The 22,458-nt window shown below is 39.6% G+C and overlaps 1 protein-coding gene across 6 annotated transcripts in view; it reads left to right on the top strand.

Annotated features, from left to right (window-relative positions):
• The window catches only part of PATJ (PATJ crumbs cell polarity complex component), a 358,862-nt gene extending 337,393 nt beyond the window's left edge, over positions 1-21,469 (top strand). For 4 of the 6 annotated variants that reach the window (XM_065911864.1, XM_065911863.1, XM_065911861.1 and 1 more), the window contains 3 exons: positions 11,559-11,665; positions 14,866-14,989; positions 19,506-21,469. In XM_065911864.1, the coding sequence (XP_065767936.1) occupies positions 11,559-11,665; positions 14,866-14,989; positions 19,506-19,652 (378 nt within the window). In that variant the 3' untranslated portion in view covers positions 19,653-21,469. The remainder of the gene's footprint in view (positions 1-11,558; positions 11,666-14,865; positions 14,990-19,505) is intronic. The other 2 variants (XM_065911866.1, XM_065911865.1) reach the window with 1 other exon arrangement.
• The last annotated feature ends 989 nt before the right edge of the window (positions 21,470-22,458 follow it).

Raw genomic sequence — 22,458 nt, 5'->3', positions numbered from 1 at the left:
ATATTAAGAAGAGGTGGCAAGAATACACAGAAGAACTGTACAAAAAAGATGTTCACAACCCATATAGTCACTATGGTGTGATCACTCACCTAGAGCCAGACATCCTGGAATGTGAAGTCAAGTGGGCCTTAGAAAGCATCACCACGAACAAAGCTAGTAGATATGATGGAATTCTAGTTGGGCTATTTCAAATCCTGAAAGATGATGCTGTGAAAGTGGTGCACTCAATATGCCAGCAAATTTGGAAAACTCAGCAGTGGCCACAGGACTGGAAAAGTTCAGTTTTCATTCCAATCCCTAAGAAAGGCAATCCCAAAGAATGCTCAAACTACCACACAATTGCATTCATCTCACACGCTAGTAAAGTAATGCTCAAAATTCTCCAAGCCAGGCTTCAGCAATATGTGAACCATGAACTTTCAGATGTTCAAGTTGGATTTAGAAAAGGCAGAGGAACCAGAGATCAATTTGCCAACATCCACTGGATCACCGATAAAGCAAGAGACTTCCAGAAAAACATCTATTTCTGCTTTATTGACTATGCCAAAGTCTTTGACTGTGTGGATCACAATAAACTGTGGAAAATTTTGAAAGAGATGGAAGTACCAGACCACCCGACCTGCTTCTTGAGAAACCTATATGCAGGTAGGAAGCAACAGTTAGAATTGGACATGGAACAACAGACTTGTTCCATATAGGAAAAGGAGTACGTCAAGGCTGTATATTGTCACCTTGCTTATTTAACTTATATGCAGAGTACATCATGAAAAACGCTGGGCTGGAAAAAGCACAGGCTGGAATCAAAATTGCCGGGAGAAATATCAATAACCTCAGATATGCAGATGACACCACCCTTATGGCAGAAAGTGAAGAGGAACTAAAAAGCCCTTTGATGAAAGTGAAAGAAGAGAGTGAAAAAGTTGGCTTAAAGCTCAACATTCAGAAAACTAAGATCATGGCATCTGGTCCCATCACTTCATGGGAAATAGATGGGGAGACAGTGGAAACAGTGTCAGACTTTATTTGGGGGGGGCTCCAAAATCACTGCAGATGGTGACTGCAGCCATGAAATTAAAAGACGCTTACTCCTTGGAAGGAAAGTTATGACCAACCTAGATAGCATATTAAAAAGCAGAGACATTACTTTGCTAACAAAAGTCCGTCTGGTCAAGGCTATGGTTTTTCCAGTGGTCATGTATGGATGTGAGAGTTGGACTGTGAAGAAAGCTGAGCACCATAAAATTGATACTTTTGAACTATGGTATTGGAGAAGATTCTTGAGAGTCCCTTGGACTGCAAGGAGATCCAACTAGTCAATTCTAAAGGAGATCAGTCCTGGATGTTCATTGGAAGGACTGATGCTGAAGCTGAAACTCCAATACTTTGGCCACCTCATGCGAAGAGTTGACTCATTGGAAAAGACTCTGATGGTGGGAGGGATTGGGGGCAGGAGGAGAAGGGGACGACAGAGGATGAGATGGCTGGATGGCATCACCAACTCGATGGGCATGGATTTGGGTAGACTCCAGGAGTTGGTGATGGACAGGGAGGCCTGGCATGCTGCGATTCATGGGGTTGCAAAGAGTCAGACATGACTGAGCGACTGACCTGAACTGAACTGATGTTCAGTATCATGTTATCTGCAAACAGTGAGAGCTTGACTTCTTCTTTTCTGATCTGGATTCCTTTTATTTCTTTTTCTTCTCTGATTGCTATAGCTAGGACTTCCAGAACTATGTTGAATAATAATGGTGAAAGTGGACACCCTTGTCTTGTTCCTGATCTTAGGGGGATTGCTTTCAGTTTTTCACCATTGAGAACATTTTTTGCTATAGGCTTATCATATATGGACTTTACCATGTTGAAGTAGGTTCCTTCTATGCCTATTTTTTAAAGAGTTTTAATCATAAATGGGTGCTGAATTTTGTCAGAGGCTTTTTATACACTTGTTGAGATTATCATATGCTTTTTATCTTCCAATTTGTTAATATGTTGTATCATATTGATTGATTTGTGTATATTGAAGAATCCTTGCATCCCTGGAATAAACCCAACTTGATCATGGTGTACGAGCTTTTTGATGTGTTGCTGAATTATGTTTGCTAGAATTTTGTTGAGGATTTTTGCACCTATGTTCGTCAATGATATTGGCCTGTAGTTTTCTTTTTTTGTGTTGTCTTTGTCTGGTTTTGGTATCAGGGTGATGGTGGCCTTGTAGAATGAACTTGGAAGTGTTCCTTCCTCTGTGATTTTTGAAAGAGTTTTAGAAGGAAAGGCATTAGTGCTTCTCTAAATGTTTGATAGAATTCTTCTGTGAAGCCATCTGGTCCTGAGCTTTTGTTTTTTGGGTGATTTTGGATCACAGCTTCAATTTCAGTGCTTGTAGTTGGATTGTTCATAATTTCTAATTCTTCCTTGTTCAGTCTTGGAAGATTGAGCTTTTCTAAGAATCTGTCCATTTCTTCCAGGTTATCTATCTTATTGCCATATCAGTCAGTCAGTTCAGTCGCTCAGTCATGTCTGACTCTTTGCGACCCCACGAATCGCAGCACATCAGGCCTCCCTGTCCATCGCCAACTCCTGGAGTTTACTCAAACCCATGTCCACCAAGTCGTTGATGCCATCCAACCATCTCTTTCTCTGTTGTCCCCTTCTCCTTTTCCCCCAATCCGTCCCAGCATCAGGGTCTTTTTCAGTGAGTCAACTCTTCGCATGAGGTGGCCAAAGTACTGGAGTTTCAGTTTCAGCATCAGTCCTTTCAATGAACACCCAGGACTGATCTCCTTTAGGATGGACTGGTTGGATCTCCTTGCAGTCCAAGGGACTCTCAAGAGTCTTCTCCTACACCGTAGTTCAAAAGCATCAATTTTATGGTGCTCAGCTTTCTTCACAGTCCAACTCTCACATCCATACATGACCACTGGAAATATAGTTGTTCATAATAGTCCTTTATAATCCTTTGTATTTCTGCATTGTCTGTTGTAACCTCTCCTTTTTCATTTCTAATTTTGTTGATTTGGTTCTTCTCTCTTTTTTTCTTGATGAGTCTGGCTAAGGGTTTGTCAACTTTGTTTAGCTTCTCAAAGAACCAGCTTTTAGTTTTATTAATCTTTACTATTGTTTCTTTCATTTTTTCATTTATTTCTGCTTGGATCTTTATGATTTCTTTCCTTCTACTAATTTTGGGTTTTTTTCCCTTCTTTTTCCAGTTTCTTTAGATGTAAAGTTAGGTGTCTATTCGATGGTTTTCTTGTTTTTGAAATAGGATTGTATTGCTATAAACTTCCCTCTTAGAACTGCTTTTGATGCATCCCATAAGTTTTGAGTTGTCGTGTTTTCATTGTCATTTGTTTCTAGAAATTTTTTTATTTCCTTTTTGATTTCTTCAGTAACCTGTTGGTTATTTAGAAACATGCTGTTTAATCTCCATGTGTTTGTGTTTCTTACAGTTTTTTTCTTGTAATTGATCTCTAGTCTCATAGCATTGTGGTCAGAGAAGATACTTGTTACAATTTCAATTTTCTTAAATTTACTGAGGTTTGATTTGTGACCCAAGATGTGGTCTATCTTGAAGAATGTTCCACTTGAGAAGAAGGTATATTCTTCTGCATTTGGATGGAATGTCCTGAAAATATTAATGAGATCCATCTCGTCTAATGTATCATTTAAGACTTATGTTTCCTTATTAATTTTCTGTTTTGATGATCTGTCCATTGGTGTGAGTGGGGTGTTAAAATCTCCTACTATTATTGTGTTACCGTCAATTTCTCCTTTTATGTCTGTTAGTGTTTGTCTTGTGTATTGAGGTGCTCCTATGTTGGGTGCATAGATATTTATATTTGTTATGTCTTCCTCTTGCATTGATCCCTTGATCATTATGTAGTGTCCTTCCTTATCTCTTGTAATCTTTATTTTAAGGTCTGTTTTGTCTGATATGAGGATTGCTACTCCAGCTTTCTTTTGCTTCCCATTTGCATGGAATATATTTTTCCATCCTCTCATTTTCAGCCTATATGTGTCTTGAGGTCTGAAGTGGATTTTTTGTAGACAGCTTATATATGGGTCATGTTTTTGTGTCCATTCAGCCAGTCTGTGTCTTTTGGTTGGAGCATTTAATCCATTTACATTGAAAATAATTGTTGATATATATGTTCCTATTGCCATTTTGCAGTTGTTTGGGGTTGATTTTGTAGATCTTTTTTCTTCTCTTGTATTTCTTGGCTATGTAAGTCCGTTTAACATTTGTTGTAAAGCTGGTTTGGTGGTATTGAATTCTCTTAACTTTTGCTTGTCTGAAAAGCTTCTTATTTCTCCATCAATTTTGAATGAGATCCTTGCTGGGTACAGTAATCTTGGTTGTGGAGTTTTCCCTTTCAGTACTTTAAATATATCCTGCCTTTCCCTTCTGGCCTGCAGAGTTTCTGCTGAAAGATCAGCTGTTAAGCATATGGGGTTTCCCTTGTATGTTACTTGTTGCTTTTCCCTTGCTGCTTTTAACATTCTTTCTTTGTGTTTAGTCTTTGTTAGTTTAATTAGTATGTGTCTTGGCGTGTTTCTCCTTGGGTTTATCCTGTATGGGACTCTTTGTGCCTCTTGGACTTGATTGGCTATTTCCTTTTCCACAATGGGGAAATTTTCAACTTTAATCTTCAAAAATTTTCTCATACCCTTTTTTTCTCTTCTTCTTCTGGGACCCCTATAATTTGAATGTTGGTGCATTTGATATGGTCCCAGAGGGCTCTGAGACGATCCTCAGCTCTTTTCATTCTTTTTACTTTATTTTGCTCTTCAGAAGTTATTTCCACCATTTTATCTCCCAGCTCACTGATTTGTTCTGCTTCAGATATTCTGCTATTGATTCCTTCTAGAGTGTTTTAATTTCAGTAGTTGTGTTGTTTGTCTCTGTACATTTACTCTTTAATTCTTCTAGGTCTTTGTTAATTGATTCTTACATTTTCTCCACTTTTGTTTTCAAGGTTTTTGATCATCTTTACTATCATTATTCTGAATTATTTTTCAGGTAGTTTTCCTATTTCCTCTTCATTTATTTGAACCTCTGTTTCCAGTTCATTCCTTCATTTGTGCAGTATTTCTCTGACTTTTCTTTTTTTTTTAAGTTATTGTGTGTGAGGTTTCCTTTTCCCAGGCTTCAAGGAAAGTTGAATTCTTCCCTTGAAAAAGGTTGAATTCTTTCTTCCTTTTGGTTTCTGTCCTCCTAAGGTTGGTCCAGTGGTTTGTGCAACCTTCATATAGGGTGAGATTTGTGCTGAGTTTTTGTTTGTTTGTTTGTTTGTTTTTCCTCTGATGTGCAAGGCTGAGTGAGGTAGTATTCCTGTCTGCTGGTGATTGGGTTTGTATTTTTGTTTTGTTTGTTGTTTAGATGAGGCATACTGCATAGGGTGCTACTGGTGGTTGGGTGATGCCAGGTCTTTATGCAAGTGGTTTCCTTTGTGTGAGTTCTCACTATTTGATATTTCCCTAGGGTTAGTTCTCTGAAGTCTAGGGTCTTGGAATCTCCAAAGGCTCAGGGTTTGATCTCTGGTCAGGAATGAAGATTCCACAAGTGGTTTGTTATGGCATTAAGGGAGAGTAAAACAAATATCTGAAAATGGGAAGCCAAAGATGAACCCAAGCAAATGGCAGTTAGAAAATCAAGCAAATAATAATTAAAATAATGGAATATATGCATATACATATACACCAATGAGCAAAGTGAAAACAGTCCAACAAAAATAAAGCAGTAGATTGACCTGGCAAACAAAGGAAATCAAAAATTATATTTACCAGTTAAGAGCAAAACTAAGTTAAGCACAAACTGGAAAACAAAACTAAAGCAAGGTGCCAAGTGGGGAATAAAGTAATGAAAATAAAACTAACAAATATGTTGAGTGGAAAGGAAAGAAAGAAAAGAAAGAAAAAATAGATATACAAAGTTAAATAGAGGTAGATGAAGAAGATTTATATACATTAAAGATTAATTGCACGGGGAAAAGAACAGTAGGAAAGGCAAGTGAAGACAAAATATAATAGGTTTAAAAAAATTAAAACTATAAAAAAGAGAAAAAAATGGAAGAAGAAAGAAAAAAAGGGGATAAAAAGGAAAACTCCACAGAACTGCAAAAGCCCAGTGTAGAGGCAGAGGTTTATAACAACAGTAGAAAGTGTGATTGAATATACACATATACATACACATCCATAAGCAAAATCAAAACAGTCCAACAGAAATTAGGTACAATAGATTGACCCAGCAAACAAGGGAAACCAAAAATTATATCTACCAGAACAAAACTAATTAAAGCACAATCTGGAAAAAAGGTGCCAACTGGGGAATAAAGCAATGAAAATAAAACTAACAAATTTGTTGAGAGGAAAGGAGAGAAAGAAAAGCAAGAATAGATATGCAAAGTTGAATAGAGGTAGATAAAGATTTATATACGTTAAAGATTAACTGCAAGGGGGAAAGAATAGTAGGAAAAGCAAACAAAGAATAAATGTAGAAAAAGTAATAATAGGTTTAAAAAACTAAAATTAAAAAAAGAGAAAAAAAAAAAAAAAGGAGGAAAACTCCACAGAACTGCAAAAGCCCATCGTAGAGGCAAAGGTTTATAACAACAATAAAAAATGTGACTGAGGTAAAAGAAAACAAAAAAAAGCTCAAAATCTTAATTGGATTTCTTAGTGCCAATAAAATTGACAACTACAACAGAGATGGGCAGAAAAGGGGGGGGGGTCCAAAAGAGTCTACAGAACAAGACAAAAAATAAGAATAATAGATGTTTTTCTTGAGTCACTGCTGTAGGAGTCCTTTCTCTTGCTGGGAGTCACAGTCCACCTCACCTCCCCAGGATGCCCTCCAACACTGCGCTGATCTCCGGACCTGCTATGGGGCAGCTCAGATTCTAATCTGGTCCTGCTCCTGTGTGTTCTTGCCTCCAGTGTCCACAGCTATCAGAGCTAGTGTGTTTTCTTTTGTGCGAGCTCTCAATGGCCTTTTATATATTCCATGGATACAGAATCTATTTAGTTGATGTGTGGATTTAATCTGCAGGTTGTACAGCTGGTGGGAAGACTTTGGGTCTTCTTCCTTAACCGCATTGCCCCTGGGTTTCAACTGTGGTTTTATTTCCACCTCTGCATGTGGGTCGTTCACTGAGCTTTGCTCCTGAGGCTGCCCTGGAGGGCTTGGGTTTGCCCCTGTGAGGGCCAGATGTGGAGGTGGTGCAGCTGCTTGGGTCACAGGGGTTCTGGCAGCACCAGGTACTGAGAGGAGTTGGCAGCTAGGGCAGCAGGAAATACAGGGCTCTAGAAGGGTGTGGCAACCAGTATTGGCCAATACGCTTCAGTGTTCCTGCCTGGAGAAGCCCCTCTCTGACAGAGAAGCCTGGCAGGCTACAGGCTACAGGGTCACAGAGTCTGACAGGACCTAAGGGACCCTGAGCGCATAAACACAAGGCTTTCTTTTTTTTTTTTTTTTTTTTTGCCTGTGGCAGCCCTGCCCCAGTGAGAGTTGAGCGTGAAGGTGGCGCAGTTGCTTGGCTTGCGGGGACCCTGGCGGCACCAGGTGTTCAGGGACACAGAGCGCCTCCAGGGCAGGACTTCTGGCCCTGTCAGAGTCTTCTTTCGAGCCTCTTGTAGCTGGCTGTCAGGAGGCCTCTTTGGCCAGTCTTTCTCCGTAGCTCCACCCATTCCGGCACTTAGAGGGCTCCCTTGGCTGGGGTCCTTCTCTGTAGATCGGCACATCAGGGGCACTCTGGGTGGGGCCCTCCTCTGTAGTTCAGTGCCTCAGGCGTTTGATGGGCCAGCCTCTCTATTGTTCAGCTCTCTTTGGTGGCGTGTGGGGAGAGGGAGGCTGTGATGATGGCTCCACCCCTACACGTGACTCAGCAGTATCGCCTTGCTTCCGTGACTGCCTGACTTTCCTCCACAGGCATTTCCCACCACGATCTCCTCCCTCACATCCCCTCGATCCATCTCTCCGCAGTCAACAGCAGCCCTTGAACTGGGATTGCTCGACAGTCCTGAAACTCCAGCTCCTAGCCTCTGCCCCTTCCAAGAGACCTGCATTCCTGCCCGGCATATGTATGGCTGCGGCAAGGACTGTCTGATTCTCATTCCATTTAGGCCCCCACAGATCAGCTGTTTCACTCTCAGCCTTAAATGTTTCTCCTCTGACTCAGACAATTGCCCTGCTGTAGGGATCAGACCCCTGCTTCAGTTCCCCCACCCACTGAGGGCAGGTCCAGTCCTACTAACACTCCTGTTTTTCCCCCTAGTTCCTTCATCCTACTGAGTTTTGCGTGGTTCTGTATATTCTTTTCCACTGGTCAGGTACTCCTGTCCGCTCTCAGCTGGTGTTCTACATGCATTTCTGTGTCTGAAGATGTATTCCTGATGTATCCATGAAGAGAGATGTACTCCACATCCACCTACTCCTCTGCCATCTTATTCTCTCCTCTTTTGTTTTAATTAATTTTCTTAATTGAAATATAGTTGATTTACAATGTCTTAGTATTAGCTTCGGGTGTACAACATATACTCCATTTAAAGTCATCATATAATATTGGCTATATTCCTTGTGCTGTATATGACATCCTTGTATTTTATTTATCTTATACCCAGGAGTTTGTACTTAATCCCTTTCCCCTTTCTCGTACCTCCCCCCTTCCCATCCCCCCATTGATAATCTAGTTCTCTGTATCAGTGAGTCTGTTTATGTTTTGTTATATCCATTCATTTATTTTTTAGTTCCTATGTATAAGTGAAAACATAACAGTAAGTATTTTTCCCTGACTTACTTTACTAAGCATAATATCCTCTAGGTCCATTCATGTGGATGCAAAGTTTTGCAAAAATTGCAAATTTTTTATGACTGAATAGTATTTTATTGTGTCCATCTTCTTTGTCCATTCGTGTGTTTTTTGGTTTTTTTTTTTAAGTCAAGGATTCTTTTGTTTTAAAATAAAATTAAGTTTTTTAAATATTTATTTTTATTTATTTATTTGGCTGTGCTGGGTCTTAGTCGCAGCACACAGAATCTTCTATCCTTGTTTCAGCATATGGGATCTTTAATAGGATCTAGTTCCCCAGCCAAGGATGGAACCCCTGCTTTGGAATCACAGCGTCTTAGCCACTGGACCATCAAGGAAGTCCTTATCTGTTCATCTGTTGATGGACACTTACATTGCTCTGTACTGTTTTCCATTACAGCAGTGTCAATTTCCATTCCAACCAACAGTGTACTAGGGTTCCCTTTTCTCCCTAGTCTTGCCAATTTATTATTTGTGGTCTTTGGGCTTCCCTGGTGGTTCAGAGGGTAAAGCGTCTGCCTGTAATGCAGGAAACCGGGGTTTGATCCCTGGGTCAGGAAGAGCCCCTGGAGAAGGAAATGGCAACCCACTCCGGTACTCTTGCCTGGAAAATCCCATGGACGGAGAAGCCTGGTAGGCTTCATGGGGTCACAAAGAGTCGGACGTGACTGAGCACCTTCACTTTCAATTTGACAATAGACATTCTGACAGGTGTAAAGTGCTATCTCTGTGGTTTTGGTTTTCTTTTCTCTGATGATTAGTGATGTTGAGCATCTTTTCATGGGCCCTTTCGCCATCTATATGTCTTCTTTGGAACAATGTTTGTTTAGATCTTCTGACTATTTTTAACCAGGTGGTTCATTTTTTAAATATATATATATATATATATATATATATATACATTGAGTTGTATGAGCTCTTTATATGTTTTGGATATTAACCACTTATAAGACATGTCATTTGCAAATATCTTTTCCCATTCAGTAGTTTGTCTTTTCATTTTGTTGATGGTTTCCTTCTTTGTGCAAAATCTTTTTAATTTAATTACTTCCCATTGTTTATTTCTGCTTTTGTTTCCCTTTCCTAATGAGACAGATTCAAAAAATTATTGTTAAGATTTTTATTAAAGAGTGTATTGCTTATGTTTTCTTCTAGAAGTTTTACAGTTTCCAATTTTGCATTTAGGTTTTAATCCATTCTGAATTTATGTTTGTATGTGGTATGAAAAAAAAAAATCCAATTTCATTCTTTTACACGTCCTTGTCTGGTCTTTCCAACACCACTGTTAAAGATACTCTCTTCCCCATTGCATAGTTTTGCCTCCTTTGTCATATATTAATTGGCCATAAGTGTGTAGGTTGTTTTCTGGTCTCTCTCTTCTGTTCCATTGATCTGTGCATCTGTTTCTGTGCTTGAGGCCCATTGTTTCTTTTTAAACAACACAAAATGTTGGGCTGGGATATTGGTGTGGGAATTTTAGTTAGGGTGGCCAAAGAAGGTGATTTTAAAGACCTGAGAGAAGTGAAGGAGCTAGCCATGCACGTACTGGATGCAAAAATTCCAGGCAAAATGCACATCAGTTGCAAAGCACCAAGGTGGAGATGCCTCTGGCATGTTAGAGGAAAAACCAGGAGGCCCAGCTGGAGCAGAGTGAAAGTGAAAGTCGCTCAGTCATGTCCGACTCTTTGTGATCCCATGGACTTATAGTCCATGAAGTTCTCCAGGCCAGAATACTGGAGTGGGTAGCCTTTTCCTTCTCCAGGGAATCTTCCCAATCCAGAGATTGAACCCTAGTCTCCCACCTTGCATGCGGATTCTTTACTGCCTGCAATGCAGGAGACCTGGGTTCAAGGAGCAGAGTGAACACAGGGGAAAATGTTTGGAGACAAAAGTGGCGTCATAACTGGGCAGGTCACCTACCGAAGGCCTCATAGACCATCTAAGAACTTCAGCATGTTATCCAAGGGAGTCCAGATTTCCTTTGGATAGTTTTAAGCAGAAGAGTGAACTAATCCTCTGTATTTTAACAGAAACATTCCAGCTGCTATGGACTGAGTGGGGGTGGGGGGCTGAAGCAGAGAGGCCAGTGAGGAGGCTTTTTTAAAACTCTGAGCAAGAGATGATTTTATAGGAAGACCAGTTGCATGAGGATTGAAAATGGGTTGTAAAAGGAAGAGGGGTCAAGGATGACACCAAGGTATTTGCTAAGGCTGGAGGAATTAAATTGCATTACCTGAGATAAGAAAGGCTAGGGAATAGAGATGGAGGCTGGGGTGTGGCTCAGGGCTGGACAGATTAGTTTGAGATACCTGCCGGGCATCCCGCTAGGGGTGTCAAATTGGTGATTGGATACATAGGTCTAGAGTTAAGTAAGAGGTGGTGTTGAAGGTACAGATTTAGGAATTATCATTACATATTTAAATTCTGAAGGTGATATGATATCCCCTGAGATAACTAAGAGGCTGTTAAAATGGAAAGAGAAGAAGCTCCAGGAGTGAATCTGTGGCACTCAGAGTTAGAGTTTTGTGAGCTATGACGGAATGGCCAGAAGGTAGAAAGGAAACTAGTGAATGTAGCATTATGGAAGCCAAATGAGGAAAACCATTTAAGAGAAAGAATAACCAATTGTGTCAAATGCTACAAATAGGTTAGATAAGGTAAGACTGAGAACTGATGGTTGAATAAAGTATGATTTCTCTAATTCTCCCCTGACTTATAATGGATTGTCTTGCTCTGACGTCCCCCCAACAGGTTGTAGCAGATACCAATGTAAGTGCCATAGCAACTCAGCTTGAGAACTTGTCTACGGGCTACCACATTGGTTCGCCCACTGCCGAGCATCATCTGGAGGACACAGAGTGAGTATTCTTGAAGCAGAGTGCCTCTTATGTGTGTGGGCAAAGCTCAGTGAGACCTTGTCCAGACTGTAGAGTGTGCTCCCTAAGGGAGAGGAATGGATAGTGCACATTACATTTTCTGATTCCTAGAGAACCTGCAAGAAAACACCAGGGTTGCTGCACTTCTCACAGAGCTTTGTTCCATCATGTGAGTTCTTCATGAACTGTTGCTATCGGGCCTGCACACACTGCATCTGGCCACTGTGCATGTGCCCTGTCCACCCAGAAACCCCAGATTTATAGCCTAGGCTCACCCTGCTTAATTAGGCAGAGAAACACGTGCCCTCAGTTTTCTAAGCTAAAATCTTGTTCTGAAGTTAACTCTTCTTGTCATACTTGCTGGCATTTTTTTAGCTAAAACCTGTCACTGCAGTTAAAGTTGCTCATCAAAGCAGTGTTTCTCAAACTAGAATATCCATAAAAATAATCTAAAAGGCATATTTTAAAATGCTAATCCTTCTGGCCCATTCACAGAGAGCCTGAGTAGGTGGTCGACATTGGGTTTTCCGGGGAAATGTTGCTGCAGATAAGCTGGGGACGCAGACTTTGAGAAATGCTGCCCCAGAGGTTACTCCAGTTCCACAAGTGCCCGGTCACTAGCCGGTGCTCACTAAATGTTTGGGGGCTGATCTGAGTGATTTATTGGAAAGATCTAATGGTCACAGCCATTCCCAACTTTTCTTGATTGTTCATCAATTTAAATGAGAGCTTTGAGTTTGCTTTTCTTAAGAATATTGAACTAGGCTCATTTTACTTTCTTTTCATTATGAAAAAGCTTGCTATTAAAATGGACAAATACATGAAAGTATAATTTTACTTTCTTTTCATTATGAAAAAGCTTGCTATTAAAATGGACAAATACATGAAAGTATAATACTTTCAAGCCGTAGTGGCCCTTTATTTAAAAAAGAAAATTAGGACCCTTGTGTGAAGAATAGTGTTCACGTAACATCCTTTAATGTGTTGTGGAATTGCAAAGATGCCCTGTGACCCCGGGTCCTTTGCTATGATCCCACAGCTGCCAGAAGACTGGGAACCACTTGCATAAAAGAATTTAAAGATCACTTACAATCTGACCACTGTTAACATTTGGATTTTTTTTTTTTTTACTAGTCTTCTACATGAAAGTGTATTAAAACTAATGAAATGAATTGACAATGTGAGATAAATGGAAACACACTCCATGTAGTGTTGCCAGTGGAGGAGTGGAGCTGGTTTCCTCCTCTCCCCAAGAAAACAGGCTCTATTGTAAATAGGCACAGTTACGAGTTACGAAGGTCTCTAAGGATTTGGTGGGCCCCAGGGGCTAGCTCTAAAACAATGGCTTTGGACTTCAAGGTTCCCACCTCAGTATCCTTGGAAATGGGGGCTGTGTTTAAAAGAGGAGACATGAATCAAGTTCATGTCTAGCCAGTGGGCTATTACTGAGAGTGCTTATAAGGCCACAAAGTGATGAAAGGTTGAGTCATATTCATGACATCATTACCATCCAGCCATAGGGGATAATATGTCATTATTTCAGCAGATATTTATTGAGTGCCTTCCTAAGACACTGTACAAGCACGGGGTCCTAAGGACTCAAACTCAGAAACGTAGGTGAAGGCATTGCCCCACTTCTCATGGAACTGCCAGAGAATTAAAAAAACCATAAATCCATGGTTATAAAATAGTTGGTAAGTGCTGGAGAACCAAGTTCAATGAGAGAGAGAAGTAAGCACAGGGTCCTCTGAAACCATGGAAAAGAGACATAACTCAACTAGGGAGTGTACTTGGCCCTAAATGCCTAAGCTGAGTTTTACAATAATTGAAAAAAGCTGGAGTGTCTTTGGAAACAGTTGATAATAGATACAGCATAGACGTTCAGAAATTACTATAGATGCCTGCTGTAAACAACCAGTAGGTGCATCAGCAAACAACCGGTATCAATGGGAAGCAACTGAAAATCGAGCTCAAAATAAGTCAGGCAAAAGCAAGGCAGAGGAGAGGAAGTGTTTGAGGCAGACAGCATATTCAGAGGTTGCTCGTAGCCCAGGTTTGCAAACTTCTCTGAGTTTGCAAATATCGCACGAGTGGCTGCCTTTATATTAGATGGTGCTGCCTCTCGACAAGCATGTTGTTGCAAAACAAGTGATACTGCCGGGATGCACAGACAAACCTCCTGCAAATAAGACAACGGGACCTGGGGTGTTGGAACTCCTTTAGGTTTTTACCCTTTGGACAACTACATTGGCGTTAGTTAAGCTTAACTCCTTGTGAACCCACACAGGTAATTTAATTTTTAGCTATGTTGTTTCTGAGAGAGATGACTTCCACACTGGATGAAACTTTGACAATCTAAATGATACATTTGAAACAAATGTTCTTTAACCATTTTGATTCACCTTGGTTTCTCTCTTCTAGATTTTAGTTCTCATTGACAAAGTCATGATCCTGAGGTTGTGACAAGCACAGTGCTTGGTGCTGGGAATGCTCAGAGGGCAGAGCCTTAAGGAGTTTTTAGGCTGGGAGAGGAGAAGGATGGTTAAGGAATGATGATCCAGTATGGCAAGTGCTGTATGGAAATGCAGACCAAGTACAGAGGAGCACAGAGAAGGTTGGGGTGAATGCTTCCAAAGGCGTCAGGGAAGATTAGAATTGGGTTTTGAAGAATGATTTCCCACTCTCCGTGTAAGTGGGGATCACTTGTGGTGAGGATATTCAGGTAGAAAAAGAGCAGTCATTCCCTGAACTCTCGGGCTAACATCACCTGTTCAGAAGTCCACCTGCAGACTGCAGGGTACAACAAGCTCAGGTGATATCCTGCCTCTCCGCCTCCACGCACGTTCTCCACAGATATAAAGACAGTTCTGTTCAGCTTTAAACAGTAATTTTAAAAGTTAAAACCTAAGCAAATAGAAGAGTACTTTGACAACTTCAGCATCATGACTTTATTTCATAGTTAAAAAAAACAGTGGGTTTTATGAAAGAGAAGCCTCTAAAATATCCAGAATATTGGCATAATATTCAAAATAAGTTTCTACACTGCTGACAATTTGATCTGATAAACTGACCTTCATCGTTTCGCAGTATGAAAGTCTCTCTCAAATCTGTGTTCTTCCATGAAAATGAAATTCCCTCTTAATATCTATTCTTGAATTAAACAGCGTGCATTGTGTTTTCAGAACACCTCCACCTAAGATTATTACTTTGGAGAAAGGCTCTGAAGGATTGGGGTTTAGTATTGTAGGGGGTTTTGGAAGTCCCCATGGAGACCTGCCAATTTATGTCAAGACTATATTTGCAAAGGTATTTTTTTCCTTTTTACTGTACTTTTTTTGTTTTAATGAAACTTAGGTGAGATTTTTTTTTTAAGTGTTTTGCTTTACTTCACTTTGACACCTGAATGCATGCATGTATGCTTGTTTCATTTTCATCTTATAGAAAATTCCTGCACCACACAGGTGCAAGAAGAATTCTTTTATAAAAGTGGAATCACAAGAAGTATAATATTCTTTGGACCCTTTTACAAAAGTAGATGCTAACAGATTTCAAAGAGTTTCTTCTTTCAACAACCAGTATAAGGAGCATGGCACACTCTCTGCAAAAGCTCTTTGGCCTTGGAAGTATTGTTCTGGCTAGAACAAAGATTTAGCTTTCTACTAAAGAAGATAGCTGAGGGCCATGGCATAAAGCTTTGTACAAGCCTGGGATCAGTGCAGCATTAATGGCTGCCCATCACCAAAACCTCAGGATGTTTTAGTTAAAGGTGGTTTCTCTCTTCCAGTAGTCTGCCAAGTACTTACAGGACAGCCCAGTGTGTTAGACTAAGCCTGGATAATTGTGTTTTTCAGGAATTAAATAGTCCAATTCATCCTACCTGATACACAGGTCATGGTGTGAATTTCATTATTAAAGTTGGAGTTCAAATTCATTATAAACTTTTAAGATCTCTGAAAAGTATTTAGTACTGATATTGCAACTTTATTCTTCAATGTTTTTATCACAGTCATTTGTTTACTAATTGATCAAATTGCTTCCTAGTGCTTTATTTTCCTAAAGACATAAAGGCCCTCAAAAAAGATATGATAGATTCTTTCTCTTTCTAGAAAGCTATGCTATACCCTACACACAAGTTTGCTTTTACCTGTGCAGATCTTATCACCTGTTAACTGGGTCTGTGATCTGACACAAGTCTCAATCCTTTGGCTTTGACTTTTGGAACATGTTAGGCAGCTGCAGATTTCCACTCCTATTGCCATCTCGCAAGATTGTCTGTTAAGGAGGCATGTTATTCCCAAACACACAGCTGGTGATGGATGAAAAGGGAGAGGAAGGCAGATCAGAAACATCCTGGGACTTCCTTGATGGTTCAGTGGTTAAGACTCCGCACTTCCACTGCAGGGGAATCAATCCCTGATTGGGGAACTAAGATCCCATATTCCACATGGTGTGGCCAAAAAAGGAATCGATTTTTTTTTTAATATTTAAAAAAAGAAACATTCTGGATAACAGTGCTGTCCCCATCTGATAATCCTCAAAGTGGATAAACCACCTACAGACCCTCCTTTTCCTAAGAATACACTGTAAGTAGCTGTGATCATGATTCTTTGAGGGGGTTGTTATACTTTGGATTTAAAAGAGCCAGCTCTGGAGATAAGGACAGTGGAAAGGCTGCACGGTGAGCCCCCACCTTTCAGCAAGTTCTGCCTGCCTGCCTTTGTAAAGTCCCTCCAGAATGTCTCTAATCATCCCCTCCTTTCCTACCTGTCTCTGGAGAAGGAAATGGCAACCCGCCCCAGTATTCTTGCCTGGAAAATCCCAGGGACGGAGGAACCTGGTAGGCTACAGTCCATGGGGTCGCAAAGAGTCGGACACGACTGAGTGGCTTCACTTCCCACCTGTGAGGACATGGGCTGCAGTCCAGAGAGAGGACAGGTTCGCTGCAAGGTCTTTTGCCCTGGGGCCTAGTTCAGAGGTCTGCGCCTATCCCTGTCTGCACAGTGGCAGAGACTGTGGAACGGGTCAGGTGCTGTTTCTCAGAACACCAGGATGTGCATTGCTGGCAGATTTTTGAAAATAAACTACTATCAAATCAAGGGGGACAAGATTAGTGTGAATAATGAACAGACCGAAGCTTACACAGAATGTTCTTTTCATTGAAAGTGATCATTTAGAAAGCACCTACATAGGTAGTAACATTTTAATAAATATTGAGGATCCTTGGTATGTTTCATATTTTAAGGAATGAATGGACCTTTTTGGTAAAGTGAGACACACATGAAATGAGAAACTCTGAACAGAAAAAAAAGTTCCCAAGTAGTAGCTTATAACCTACATAGTTCAGTGTCAGTAAAAGAAGATTCCAGTGCAAATTATCATTATTCATACAGTTTCATGGAGTTCACTATAATGTAATTGATTTTATAATTAAAATATAATTTGATTTTTTGGCCACACCTTGAAGTTTGTGGGAGCTTAGTTCCCCAATCAGGGATTGAACCTGAGCCTCCGACAATGAAAGTAGAGTCCTAACCACTGGACCACCAGGGAATTCCCTACGATAGGGTTTCCTTTGATGACTCTCTTTTTTTTTATTTATCAGACTGAACTAATATATCATAATATAAAAGTTTTCTATAGAGAATCAATAAACCAAAAGCTAGCAAAAGAGTTCTTTTAAAGTGAACTCTTTCTACAACAGATTTTGATACAAAGCTAAAGATTCCCCCCATAAGACTCTTGAAGCTCTAAGAACTATAGCTATATGTTTTCTATTTTTCTTTTTAAACACTGAACATATGTTCTATAAAATATTTATCTCTAATTCAGTTTTCTGGATTTTGGATGTCCACAGGGTGTGGGTTATTATGTGACCTTTTTGGTGTCCTGTGCATCTTTTAACAGTTCTCTTGCTCAACAAAGAAATTAATTTGACCCATCCAAGTCTTTTTTTTCCCCCTCCAAAAGTAGGAAACCTCACAGGCACTTAGGGTGTACAGGATTTGCAAGGCTTAGTCAGTCTGATTAACAGGCTGTCAGGGCCTTCCGTTTTCTTTCAGGTGTTTGAAAACTTCAAAATCAAAACCAGCTTTTGGTCTTAGTCCCATCAGCAGCCTAATTTTACCATAAACCAACATGAGATTGGCCTGAAGACTCCAATAACCCTGAAAATCAAGGGAGCAGTTTTTTGAAGCCTGTGAAATCAGAAACATGAGTTTGATCATCATTCATTTCATTATACTACCACAATTGTGCAGATACCCTGTGCCATACACTGAATCTTTGGAACAGGCCAAGGTAGCTGTTTGAGCCCATTTTACAGCATCAGGGAAGGAGAAGTGACTGAGCTGAGACACCGCAAGAGGGTAAGGCCGTGTGTCCTACCTAGCTCGATGAAAGTCAGTCTCTGAGCCATTTATTTCTTCCTTCCCTTGTTTAGCCTACAGATACCACACTGATTAAATAGCAGAGGAGATACAGGTCAGTGTAATTATCAAGTAAACACAGCAGTACCTGAAACAGTGTACACATCCTAGAAAGTTGAAAAATCATTCTTTTTCCACTAGTGAAAATGAACACTTGAAGAGCTTAACATGCTTTTTAAAAAAGTAATTACACAGGTATTTGAGTTTACTGAAGCCCTTAAATCTCAGCATGTAAAATTTATTTAAATCAAGTTAGATTTATCCATACACACTTTCTTAAAAAGAAAAAAAAAACACATTGAATAAAGGAGCAAATTGTTTTTGGTATTTTCCCCCCAGTATAATCCTGGTTTTGAGTTTTCTTTATGAGACCTTTATACTGGAATTCCGCCCTCGTCATGGCTTTGAAATTCTAGGTAATTCTACCAGGTCAGGACCCCTACACTGTGGGAAGGTCCCTGGAGTGTCAGTGCCTCTTAGCTCGGCTTCTGCAGGAGTCAATCAGGGGTCAGGGGCCTGCATGCCTTGATTAATTTCCCCATAATTCAAAATCATGTAGAGTACTCCTTTGGCATGAACTTTTCAAAGAATTCTCAAAATTACCCTGGCAGATGGAGAAAGCTTCCTGTGAATCATTTTCTGTGTCTTTTCTTTCTTTACTCATCTGAAGTATTTCTAATAATATCATGATGTTTTTGATCCTCAGCTTTAGAATGAAAAAAAGCCCAAGTTTCACTTGCTTTGTGCCATGCTGAAGAGCCATGTATGACTGAATATGTAATGAAAGCAGTCATTTAGAAACCTGTTTAGGTGGATCAAAAATAAAACTGACACTTTTGAATATGATATTGTAAAATTTTAGAAATGCTCCACTTCTGTGTATTTATATATAGGACAGTTTTATTGAGATCTAATTCACATACCATACAATTCACCCATTTAGAGGCTATAGTCACTTTTGATAGATCACTACAGTGCTGATAACCTTTCAATATAATGGAACCCTGTATGATGATGGTGTTGGCAATAAAGCTAACACCAGATTCAGTTCTGCCTTTGTATGCTACATATTCATAAAGCTGACATGATATGACATTCAGATTCCATTCAGTACTGAATATTGAAATAAGGTCTACTTGTATTAAAAAAAAAGTGTGAATGTCAGGACATTTCTAGTAGTATATTATGAAAACAATGCATGATTATAATTACTATTCAACCTTAGGTCAAATAACATCCTACATTTTTCTTAGTTTTCTTAATTTAAAAACATTACCTAGAAATCATTTTAATTGGTAGTTTTAAAAGTTTTCTTTTAATATGCACACTATAATATTAATATTATTTGAATATTCATTGCTTCACCCTGGTTAAACTGGAATGTTTCTTATTTGTAGGGAGCAGCTGCAGATGATGGCCGATTGAAGCGAGGTGATCAGATTTTAGCTGTTAATGGTGAGACTCTGGAAGGTGTCACACATGAGGAAGCTGTGGCCATTCTGAAACGCCAGAGAGGGACTGTAGTCTTAACCGTGCTATCCTGAGCCTTGGGTCATGATCACAAGATAGATGTGGTTGTAGAATGTTCACAGGAAGACCAACTTCTGAGAAAGAATAAAACCCAGCCTCAACTAAAACCCATCTCCATCCTTACCGTCCCGACCTCTATGCTCAGGAAAGATGGCCTGGGTTTCACATGAATTTCCCATATCGACAATAATGTTTCCCAGCATCTCTCATCTCTTGCTGAGGTTAATTTCCAACAGCTGAGTCTTATGCATTTTGCATTTAACATCCGTGTTTATCAACTAGTAGTAATGGTTCTGATTATATTTGCTTAAACGGAAGTTAACAACCTCTCGTTCCTTATGGCCTTCTCTCCCCATCCTGACTCATATGGAGGCTGAGCAGCAACCAGATCACATCCGATGAACAGAAACAAATGTTAAGCAACTTGTCATCTCACTCCTGATTTATGTATGCTAATTGTCTCTTCAAATACGCCAGAAAACATTAGCAGTGTAATTAACTTAGCAGTGATCCCCATGATGAAAAAGCAAATTCTCCTGTGGGAAATTACTGTGCTCTTTTCTGTACGACTTATCGTCAAATAAGTCTCGAATTCATTTCTCTGGATAGATCTTTATAAGTTAGTCATTGGTGATTATGATGAGCCAATTTGCAGACTGTAATCTAAAAATTTTGAACAGCTTTCTAATTGTTTTCTTAGCTACATAATTGCATACCACTGAGCAAATGTACCTTCTTCTCAGCAGAAACAGTTAGCATCCATGTTCTGAATTCTAACAATGCTAAGTTATGCTCACGTCTGGGAAGTTCATCTGGAGTTAATGGCATCTCAGTGGGCAGGCATCATTCCTGCCCCTCAGGCTTCAGATGAGGTGGTGGAAGTCCCAGAACCACTGCAGAGATCAGGAAGTTTTTACCAAAGTAAACCCAGTTCTGGACAGCCTTGGCATTGTGCAAAGTGGAGTGACAAATTTCAGTATCCCTCTCCTTGGCTCCATAGCTGGCAGTGTAGCAGCACGGTCAGTAGGAATGTAGATAGAGCAATGCACTTAGCCACAGAGTGACTGAGCAAATGAACTGAGTCTTGGAATCAGTCATGGCTCCTTGCTGAATGTTTTGTGGTCTTCAGGGAGCCTCGCATGTGCTGCAGCGTGCATGCTAAGAAAGTAACTACAGCAGAAAATACAAAAATGCTTTTAAAGTTGGTTAGGGCCTTCTTTTTCAGGTGTTAGCAGGAAAAGGGGGGAGATGCTTATCTGTGAATGTTATAGGTTCTTCTGTAAAAAATGCACCACAAAAGATGAGTACCAGGATGAGTAATAGAAGTAGTGTGGTGTTATTTGATGAAAACAATGCTGCAAATGGTTCACAATAATGATCAAAATATAATGGGCTCTAATTTAAATGTTATTTAATAATATAGATTTTTAATTGAGAATTATCTTTTAGTAGAGGTAATCACAAAGTGCATTAACTCTTGTTGGAATATTTTGTGGCTATTCCAAAGTATAGAGTGCCTAAATTTTATGTTGAAAATGTCTTTCATGACTAGTATTAAGTTTTCTGAAATTACACATGGCTTTTGAAATTTTTATCGTATTCCAACACACGCAGTGTTGTTAGAAATTGTCTTTCAGTGCATGAGAACCTATCAGCCTCAGAATGTCCTATGTTAATTGTATCTGCAAGAACACCTCAAGCAGCTAAGAAGAAATAAAGCCCAAATAAAACTTGAAAATGCACCTTAAAATATATATATATATATACTTTTGAAATGTGATTCTGCTTGATTTTGATGGAATGACCATTAAATAGACATTTTTAAGTAATATATCATTGTTGTGTTTCTTTACCCATTCCCCTTTTAGGACATGCTACTAAAAGTCTCTTGATAAAGGAATTGTGGTGCTTGATGCTCCTTGCAGTAAATTGATATAACTAGTGCTTCTCACAACTGATTCTGTCTCTGCTTGCGTGACTAGTAAATAACTGCCTTCCTAAAATCTTTTTTTTTTCTTTAATCAGAACTTACCAGCAAGCTAAGGGAATATGAAGATGTGGATTTGTGAAAGGAGTAGTTCTCTCATAGCCACATATATTGTTATAGCCTCATCATCTGGGCCATTTAAGTGTAGTAATGATATCACTATTTAGAAATAGCATGAAAGGGAAGTAAACCAGGAAAGATAAAACTCCTGAATGTTTATGTATGAGATGTTTCCAAAAATGCTAAATAAATATAGTTGCCAAGGAGTAATTGGAGTTTAATTGTATATGAAAATGTTTAAATTTCTGCATCTAATTTTGTGTTTTTATCAGCTCTTTTGTTCCCTAATAGAGAAAGGATCAACTTTTTACAAACTTTTCCAGTGTCCTATTAAAATATAGGATCCATTAATAGCTGTCTCATATTAATTGCCAGTGTGTTATCAGGCATTAGAAGAGATGCTTTACAAAGGAGAGAATACAGCAGTCCAGAAAGTGAGTCTCAGCATCACACTGCCTGAGTTTAAATCTTGACTTAGTAGTCATGTGATCTTGTCTAAGTTAGTGTCTTTAATTAGAAAGGGAGAATGGACTGAATTCTCAGAACTACAGTGAGCCAAATTCAGGTAGAGCTCTTAAGTCTAGTGCCTGGAGTGGGTAGCCCTTCCCTTCTCCAGGGGATCGTCCCAATCCAGGGAATGAACCCAGGTCTCCTGCACTATAGGCAGATTCTTTACTGTCTGAGCCACCGGGGAAGCCCATAGTAAGTACTACAAAAATACTAACAATAAGCCTCTTATACTATTTATGGAGGTGGTCTGAAATTTGACACAT

This window comes from Muntiacus reevesi, chromosome 1 (genome assembly GCF_963930625.1).
Source record: "Muntiacus reevesi chromosome 1, mMunRee1.1, whole genome shotgun sequence".
Taxonomy (NCBI): domain Eukaryota; kingdom Metazoa; phylum Chordata; class Mammalia; order Artiodactyla; family Cervidae; genus Muntiacus; species Muntiacus reevesi.
Note: the sequence above shows the minus strand (reverse complement) of the source record. Positions and strands in the feature narration are given on the sequence as shown.